This window comes from Panthera tigris, chromosome A2 (assembly GCF_018350195.1).
Source record: "Panthera tigris isolate Pti1 chromosome A2, P.tigris_Pti1_mat1.1, whole genome shotgun sequence".
NCBI lineage: Eukaryota > Metazoa > Chordata > Mammalia > Carnivora > Felidae > Panthera > Panthera tigris.
In genome coordinates this window covers 152,685,109-152,695,033 of record NC_056661.1, presented here as the reverse complement: position 1 = coordinate 152,695,033, position 9,925 = coordinate 152,685,109, and the positions used below count along the sequence as shown (strand labels likewise).

Below are 9,925 nucleotides of genomic sequence, written 5' to 3'. Positions count from 1 at the left end.
GAACATTAAAATAATAATACACTCATGCTCATGAAATAAAATGGGAAACAAAGTGTGTTAAATTTTTCCAGTTTTTTGATCTGTTAATTGAATAAATGCTTGTTTGACCTCTTAATACTATTGTTTTTATATTGATCTCTTAGAAGAGATGGTGTTTGGAATGCTTTATGAATAGTTCTGTTCAGATTGTACTCCTAGCGAGTAGTCCTGAGCTATGTATTCAGAATATGGAATAACGCTACATGTAAGTCACCATGGATGGTGATTTGGAGCCTACAAAGATGCATGAGACTGGCCCTTACTCTTCAGGAGCTTGAGTCTAGGGAAAAAGAAGCTGTAAGACGTGCCTACAAGAAACCAACCTAGGCCACAAAGTGGTCACAGATAACCACTGGTAGTTCACAGAAAGAGTAATTTCTATTCAAGAATGTTAGAAGCAAAAAGACCATTTAGGAGACTAGTTTAGTAGTTCAGGCAAAAGACTGTTAGTGCTTGAACAAGAAGAGAGGCAATGAAGAGACGGGGGCGGCCGGGGGGGGGGGGTGGTGGTGGGATGTCAGAGCCATTGCAGAAGCAAAAACTGCTGATTGACTAGATATGGAGACTAAGAAGAGTCGGGAATACTGAATGAAGCCCAAGTAGTTTACTCGGTCAGCCAAGTGTGTGGTTGGGAGCCCTTTACCCTGATAGAGAATTCAAGATAAGTAACAATTTGACAGATTAGAAGGCATAAGTCACTATGCTCATTCCATCTCCCTCTCCCTGGACTTCCTCTCTGCAGCCTGCAGTTGAGTGGTGGTCATATTCCTACACCTAAGGGTCAACTCAGCCTATGTTGCTAGCCTCTAGGAGCAGCGCATCTTTATCTACCCCTTCATTAACTCTCCTCAGCAACCCTATTTAATTGAGTATGCCACCTGTTTCCTGTCAGGAACTTAAAACACATCATATTTTTGTGTTTTGTACTAAAGTATGCGTGTGTGTGCGCGTGTGCGGGCATGCATAAATATAACTGTATGCTTGTATAAGGACAGGAAATAGCTGGAAAGACACACACCAAACTGTTAGCAACATTTCTCACCAGTTAACAGGGATGGGAGAGGGGAGGGACAAGGGAAAAGAAAAGGAGGCTTTTATTTTATATTCTATACCATTTGAATTACTTAACACAATAGGTTTGTATACTTTAAAAATAAAAATAATAAAGTTTTTAAAAAATGAAGAGCATCAATCAGCCTAATGTAAGAAGTTCAGTAAATTCACTGAGTAAGAATAAAACCTAAGAAACACTCAGTTGACAAAATTACAGAGAAAAACCCTACACTTAGAAACAAATTTAATGATAAATACATAGAAATGATTAAGTTCTTGTATGAAGGCAGCATCCAAGGAATCTCTCCATTCTCATGGCTCCCAGCCCTTCCCTCCAGGTTGCTGGGGCAACTTGAGACCCACCAAGCCAGCAGACTCCTCCACTGAGCGCTCACCCTTGCCATGAAATTCCTGATGAAGGGTCACATGTTCTCGAATGCTGCGTAGGAGGCAGAGATAGGTGGCAGCTTGGAAATGAAGCTCATGTTGGGCTCTGCACAACTTCTCACTGGTAACCTGGAGAAGCAGCAAGGTCACATACTTTATTAAACAGCCCAGCTACAGATACAGAGCCAGAGAGATCTAATAAGCATTCTCTAGAATGGAAGTAAACTGCACAGAGGAAATATAAACATGCGTATGTGTATACTAATTACATATGTAGAGACACTCTAATTGTTGATTAGGGAACCTGACCTCTAATTAACTGAAGAGGAAGTTTACAAGGAGTTTCACAGAGGAGTTTCATTGAGTGTCCTCATATTTTAATAACTGAAAAAGTCATTTCAACACTCTTGTTTTACAAATGAGGAAACTAAAGCCCAGAGGGGCTCAATAGTTGGTTACTGGCAGAGATAGGAAACTATAATCATTAATGTCGCCTAAGGTGTATAGAACTTTCTCCCCTTCAAACAAATGAGTCTGATTTTTATATTTCTGACTTTGGTCAAGGTGGTATATGATTATCATTTCAATGAAAAGTAAAACCATTTTGTCTGAAAAATAATAGCTTTGTCCTCAACGTAACAAAATGAAGCCTTTATATATAAAATTAATATGCATCTATTCATTATAATTTACTTATCCATCTGAAAAACCCATATTCTGATAACTGTTAAGTAGCTAGAAATGATATCCATTCACAAGTCGCCAATAATTCCAAACTTGTTTTTTCTTCATCACAATTAATTCCCAGATTTAGTACACTGTCCTTTATTTGACTAACTTTGCGTTCTGAAGTTGTGAGAAAAGGAAGAAAAGGTGAGACAGAGATGTGTACATAGCTTAAAATACTTAAGGAGCCCCGTGTTTCTCTAAATGTATATTAACCTCTGTGTACCAATGCCTATGTCAACCCCTTTGACCTTTCTTTACTTGAATATGTAGAGTTGGAATCTGAAAACTAGAAAGTGTGGTTTAAGATCTGCACATCACACATACAAAAAAAGATCTGCAGATCACATATGTGAAAATAACACTCATAAGCTGCTCAAAAAAAGAACTATCTGCTTTAATCAGTTAACTTTTTATAAGTAAAAATTTGTGAATGACTAACACCAATGTCAAACTTTTAAAAAAGGTTAACATCCATTTCTATAATAAACACCAAAACTGATAGATTGGAAACAAGAATTCTGTTAGTGTAGGCCATGATTCAGCTAAGCCTGAATCATGAGTCAGGACAGAAGGGTCAGCAATATATAAACAGTATATGAATCACAAGAGACCAAATGAAATCAAATGAAAAAAAAATTTTTTTTTTCTCTAAGGGGAAGGCAGAGGTTCCTCCCTAACTGAACCCCTTCAGTTAAGAAAATGGGCATAGATGGTTATTGAGCTAGCTCTGAGCCAGCAGGAAACAAACCATTCCCCATATCCTTGCTGTGTTTCTGAAACTTGTAACATGAATTTACACAAAATTTGAGAGCCTCTCTTAAGAGCAATAATGCCCCCATAAGGTGGTACAGCTATAATCATGTCATCTTAAAAATCTTAGAATGACCTTCCATTACATTTACAATGAAGTTTAATAAGTTCCTGCCTACCACAACTTCTACTTCACCTACCACACCTTAAGCCTCAACCAGTGTCAAATGTCTGTTCTCACCTCTGGGCTTTTCAGTTGTGCAGCTTCTCAACCTGGACCTCATCTTCCCCAACCCCCATTTGCTTGCAAACTCCAATTCACACATCAGGTCCCTGCTTAGTTTCCTCCTGAAATCCTGCTTAATTTCCTCCTGAAATCCTTCTTTATACAAGGACCTCCTGTTTATGCTCTTAGCACTTTCTTATTCCAAGTGCTTTGTTGTAGGGTTCTTCGTAAACTTCTTAAAAGACAGGACCCGTGTGCATCTGATTCATCATTTTAGCCAAGTTCCTAGAAGTCCCTAACACTGTGGCCTTTAAAAAGTTTTTGAATTTTAGCCCCACGTTGGGTATAGAGCTTACTTGATAAAATTTTATATGTATATATCTCTTGATATATATATATCTCTTGATATATATATATATCTCTTGATATATATATATATATCTCTTGATATATATATATCTCTTGATATATATATATCTCTTGAGATATATATATATCTCTTGATATATATATATATCTCTTGATATATATATATATCTCTTGATATATATATATATCTCTTGATATATATATATATCTCTTGATATATATATCTCTTGATATATATATATCTCTTGATATATATATATCTCTTGATATATATATCTCTTGATATATATATATATATATATCTTGATAAAAAGATAAAAATGTTTGAATTTTAGTTCCAACATAATGCATTCTAACTTCCATAGCTTAAAGATTCAACAGGATCCTGGTTCTCCTTTTTCCCACATTGCTCAAAAGACAGTTTCCTACCCTAAAGCCCAAGATGACTCTCCAACGTACCATTTTGGAGATAGCTTGCAACTTCCTTCAAAGCCCAATCCGTAACTCTAAAGACAGCTATTAAATGGAAGACCGATTATTTGGGAACCTAGCTTCTAGTTCTATACAAGTCCTTGCACGGGGTCCCTGAGCCTCAGTTGCCCCATTTGAAAAATAAAACATCTTCCACCCGATCTTGCCTAACGGGAATATGGAGTGTGGAGTTCACAAAGGAATTTCCCAAGGATGGCTTCCCATATGTTCATATTTATCTGCTACAGAAGGAAAAAATATATCTGGTCAGATATCACATTAATGTTGTGATAGCGCAATGTCATTACAGATCTCTAGTTCAGCTCCACAGGCACCATTTCCTTTAAATGGGGAATGAAATACAACATAAGTGAAACACGGTTCCCGCCAAATTCTTAATATTCCTCATCTTATTACAGTTACTTTCCGCCTCAAAAAATGGTTTTTAGAATAACTACCATGGGAAGGATGAGGAGAGTGGTTGATAGATGCTGCAGCTAGTGACCCTACACTCTCCATCAAGTGCATCTCTCCTTTACCAACCCCCGCCCCATCCCCTCCACTTCCCATGGCTCTGACTTTGTCCTCTGCACCTGCAAAAGACCAGCCAATGAAATCCCCGCTCCTTGGTTAGTCCCCGGGCTTAGGCCATAGACCAAGGACTAGGGCCTGGGTAAGCTTGGCCAGAACCAGGGCTGGGTGGGAGGGCCGGTTTCAGAAACGCAGGGGCTGAGGCCAGACGCTCCCTACCCCCCAGCTAGATCTCCCCCCCTTCCCCCTTCCTTCCTCAGGGAACGGCCGCTGGAGCACCCGGACACGGGCTTCCGTACCCGATGCGCACGGAAAGCCTTCACGAGGTACCTATAGGCTGCAGTGTCGCGATAGGGTCGGCCAGTGGCCGCGTTCATGTAGCGCAACTCCCGTAGAAGGCCTCGTAAAGTGCGTGCCGGCGACCCTAAGGCCGCCATTTTCATGTCCTCGGAGCGTGGTGCCCAATGGCGCCCTACGCCCCTCTAACTCCCTCACCCCCGCCCAGCTGCTTAATGGTACGGTCGGACCCACACTGCCGGGTCCCCCCTTCGATCGCCGAGTAGTGGAATGTCTCACTTCCCTTCTCCGCACAGCTTTACTAATCAAACGCCGAGAGGCGCCCTCAAGGAGTTAAGACAGAAGCAAACGAAAGCCGAGTGTAACTGACTCGCAGGTCCTTAAGAAACACCGAGAAAGGCCGGGCTAGGGGAAAGGAGGGTCTTTGGTGACCGCGTCATGTAAGACGTCATTAACTGACCGCGGAGTCTCGAGAATAAGTGGGCCTGGTGGGAATGGATGTTGATTTGAAATACAACACGAAAGATACCCAGAGGGGATATCAGAATTCAGAGCACTGACTTTCCAGAAATCTTACGGCACTGTGGTGGCTCAGAAGAAGGAAATGGAATATGCTTATTCTCTCAAGCAGTAGCCCAACACTTAGGAAAACGACACGTATACTTCCCATTTTAAAAGGTAAAATTAAGTTAGCATATTTCGGTATAGTTCTTTAAGAATAGCAAAAATCCTTTTCAAGGCAAAAGTCTCACCACCCCAGATGGGACTCGAACCCACAATCCCTGGCTTAGGAGGCCAATGCCTTATCCATTAGGCCACTGGGGCTTCTGTGAGCGAGGCGCTGCAGCAACGTATTCAATTTTTTTTCCTCTTTGGTACGTCATCGTCACTTAGGTCTCCTTTTAACCTATCCTGAGAAACCACACCTAGTACCACTATGAGTTGTGAGGCATGCTGGGAGTTGTAGTTCAGAGAACAAGAGTCCGCGTTCCAGCTCCAAAGGCTTTACCCTCGAATCAGCACCGATGCGCCGGACGGAGGACGGGCGCGCGCACGGTTTTGCGTACGCGTTTGCCTGCCCGGTAACCCCGCGCCTGCGCAAAAGCGGGCATACGATGTCGCGGAGCCGAGCGCTCGGGGCACATTGGCCGAATCTCGGAGACTCGCCCTCTGAGTTGCGGCTGAGTCGGATTTTTACCGGAAACAGCCGGCCCCTTCCGGTGGTGCGGCTTTCCCACTTAGCTTGGCTCCAACACGCCGTTAGGTGGCGTCCGCAGCGGTCACTTTCTGTTTCCGGTTGTAGGGGTGAGGCCGTTTCCGCAGAGGCATTGGCGAGTTGTGAATGTGTAGCTTACCTTCTGAATTGCCCCGTCAGAGATAAATGTAGGACAGCGGGAATTTATTATTTAATTCGCTAGGAATTAGTTAATTAGAAATAATTAGTAGTTCTTTTTCTGATTCTGTTTCTAATTGTATAACTTGGGTTTCTTGAGTTATCAGCAACCTTAATTCCTCTTAAATTCCTCTTAATTCCTTAAAATTAAGATTTTAATTCCTTAAAATGTCGCAGTGGCTCTCCATTGCCCCGGAGACTTGCCTGTATCGTAACTGTCATCTCTCACTAGTCGTTTCCTCACACTCTTTCTGCGCCAGGTATCTCAACTTCTCTGTCTTCCTCGCCTCCCTTTGTCTTATTTTCTCCGCCTGAAGTTTAGCCATTTGTATTAATATTTACCTTTCGGGCTTCCAGTTTCCTTGAGAAGTCTAGGTCAGACACTGCTTTCGGCCTTTGTGGTCAGTATGGTTAAGCGAAAATGATTTATTTCACCTCTGCATTCCTCTAGATTCTCTAGATGACATGTTAATCTTTCCTTTTACGTGTGGATTACCTGTGTCTCCGTTGCATTATCTTTCCCGTGAATCAGTATGCAACCGCGCAGACTCCAACTTCCCACTCTTAATAGGTCCCTCCTCCTAGGTCCCTGTCTGGAGAACAGTGGCCAACTTTAAGGTAACTTTAAGGTTCATACTCTGGCTGGAATCCTGACACCTCCAGAATCGACCTTAGAGGAAACCAGACTAGAATGACTTCATATGAGTGAATTAATTTCTCCCTGTGGCATTCATAAAATATTTATCAACCTATAATTCACAAGTATCTGATTTTAAAAGGCACATCTGATGGGGGATGGGAGAGAGGGGAGGGTGGGTGATGGGTATTGAAGAGGGCATTTTTTGGGATGAGCACTGGGTGTTGTATGGAAACCAATTTGACAATAAATTTCATTTAAATAAATAAATAAATAAATAAATAAAAATAAAAGGCACATCTCATCTGCAGTAGGGGCTGGGGAGAATGCTATCAGTTATTCTTCTCTGAACATTGTTAAAGAGAAAAACCACAGGCCAAAAATGGTGTCGTTTAGTTAAGCCCGCAAGTCAGTAAACCAAGAATTAACACCTAGCCCCTCCCCCCCCCCCCCTCCAAATGGAACCTATAGCCAGTCAATGCAGAAATTTCCTGGTCAGCATTGAGACATTTACTGATAGACCCCATCCGTTCCCCTTAGGAGGGCAACCTTGCCTAAAACAATGGATTCTTAGCTAATAATTTCCTTTGCCAGCACCAAACTCTCTACCTTTAAAAACCTTTCCTTTTCTGCAGCCCTTTGGAACTCCCCTATACTTGCTAGAGGGGATGCTGCCTGATTCCTAAGTTGATTAGATCTTTCAAATTTACTCGGCTGAATTTTTGTTATTTACCAATATAAATTTGTTTAACCAGCTTTCTAAAATGTAGCAAGTTTAAACCAGCTCTGAGGAATTGGGAGAATGTTTTGGAAGTAGGTCTTCAATAACTTGATATGTTGTGATACGGGCAATAACTAATTGTGAATTCCTTTTTACTGCATGGCCAAGAGACTCTTCTTCTCTAGGCCATTCTTACACTAGGAAAGGGTGAATACTCATGAAATGTTTATGTATATGTATATGTAGCCATTAGTCTCCAAAGATGGCCCTCCAGCAGTCTTCTCTTTTTATACATATGTTGCTCCCTACATCAAGAGGTGAAGCTTATTTCCTGTCCCATGTACCCTTCCCTCTCTTGAATCTGAGCTGGCTTTGTGACTACCTTGGACCAATAGAATGTAGCAGAAGTGACATTCTGGAACTTCTGTAGAACACCAGGTCTTAAAACCGGCAACTTTCACTTCCTGCTTCTTGTCTAGCTACCGTGCTATGAAAACCCCATGGCACAAGGAGGGGTACTGGGATAGACCCAGGTGAGCTCTGCTATCGGTCTGATAGCACCGATTGCCGACTATGTGAATAAACCATCTCGAATGTCCAGATGTCCACAGTTTCTGCCAGTGTCAGCTGAAGCAGAGATTTGCCCTGCTAAACCCAGTCAACCCGAAGAATCATGGAAGATGATAAGATGGCTGTTGTGTGGGAATAATTCCACCAAGTTTTGGGATTACTGTGCAGCAACAAAACACCGAATCAGTCTGGAAAAGTTTGTAGAGCCGATTTAGCCAAATTTCTCAGTTTTGCAGCTTTAGAAAATCTTTCTATTCCTAGTTACAGGGCTACAACCCCGAAACCCTACAGCAGAGACCAGGCAGGTAACACAAGAATAAATCAGGCCGGGTGGGCGGCTACTTCCCGCAAAGGAGCTGGACGCTTTCAGCTCCGTCTCATTGGTGTGAAGTCGGCACGTGGACCCAGTGTTGCCAGAGCTTCTGATTTTTCAATAGTTGTAAATCCAGCATTTTTATGCAGTGCCCTGACTCTTCAACGTTAGCAATCAAGTTAAAAACAATAAATTACCAAACAGAACACTTCCGTTGGCCTTACACAGCTTAGGGTTGCGAATGTATGAACTGCGTCCCGGAGGACTTCGCGGGCAATGTCCCATTTGACCTTCGCCACAATCCTATGAGGTAGTACTGATTTTTCCCACTTAGAAATGTGGGAATAATCTCAGAATAGCTCCATGGGTTAGTCAACATTATTAACTGGTCTGTGGAAAACCGGTATTCGGCCTCGGGCAATCTGACTCCAAAGCATATTAAATCATTTTTAAAGTTACAGCAGAAAAAGGATTTTTATTAAAAAGATGCTGGGTGGGGCGCCTGGGTGGCTCAGTCGGTTGAGTGACCGACTTCGGCTCAGGTCATGATCTCACGGTTTGCGAGTTTGAGCCCTGCGTCGGGCTCTGTGCTGAGAGCTCAGAGCCCGGAACCTGCTTCTGATTTTGTGTCTCCCTCTCTCTCTCTCTGCCGCTCCCCCTCTCATGCTCTGTCTCTGTCTCAGCAATAAATAAACAAACAAACAAAAAAAGATGCTGGATAATTTTCAGAATTTCCTAGTAAGGCCAGAGACCAGGCTCAGAAACCTCACCCACTATCCTGCCCCAGATCTGATCCAGTGAAAACACCAGCAGGCATAATTGCCACAGCTTCACAATGCAGACACAATGACCATGGACAGGGACTGGGTGCCAGCACCAAAGCCGCTGCTCCGGGACACTGGTTTTGGCTGGTTTCTCTGCTCTCACTTGTGCCGGAATGGATGAAGTATTTTGCTAAGAGTCCCGTTCTGGGGTGAGTACTTCTGATGAGCATGGCCTGGGTCATGTCCCCCTGTTTTGGTCAAGGGTGGCTGGGAAAAGCGAGTATTTTATCATTCTTTGAATTTTTAGTGAGCATCTGCCATGAGTCAGTCACTCTTCCAAATGCTGAGGAAGCAAAAGCAAGCGGAGTAGGTAAAGCTTTGATACTCAGTGAAGTTTCCGTTCTAGAAAGGGGAAGACAGACAATAATCCGGTAAAGCAAAACTTACCAAATGGTGATGAGTGCTATGGAGAAAAGTAAAACTGGGGCAGAGGATTGGGACCTGCTGCTTTATAATGTGTTCAGGGATGTCTTGACTGACTTGGTGACATTTGAGCAGAAACACAAATGGTGTAAGCATAGTCAGCTTGTGTGTGTGCACGTGTTGGGGTGGGACAGTGCCCATACTTTTTTTAAAGTCGGCTCCATGCTAAGCATGGAGCCCAACATGGGGCTT

The 9,925-nt window shown here is 42.7% G+C and overlaps 1 protein-coding gene and 1 non-coding gene across 2 annotated transcripts; both read right to left on the bottom strand.

Moving 5' to 3' along the window:
- Positions 1–1,319: 1,319 nt before the first annotated feature.
- FMC1 (formation of mitochondrial complex V assembly factor 1 homolog) lies at positions 1,320–5,142 on the bottom strand. The gene is made up of 2 exons (XM_007082631.3): positions 4,855–5,142; positions 1,320–1,608 (listed from the first exon to the last, which is right to left on the bottom strand). The coding sequence occupies exons 1-2, from the start codon at positions 4,996–4,998 to the stop codon at positions 1,405–1,407; spliced, it is 348 nt and encodes a 115-aa protein (XP_007082693.1). The 5' UTR covers positions 4,999–5,142; the 3' UTR covers positions 1,320–1,404.
- Positions 5,143–5,604: 462 nt separating this feature from the next.
- Positions 5,605–5,677, bottom strand: TRNAR-CCU. The gene has a single exon. It is a non-coding gene; the product is annotated as a tRNA-Arg (tRNA).
- Positions 5,678–9,925: the final 4,248 nt, after the last annotated feature.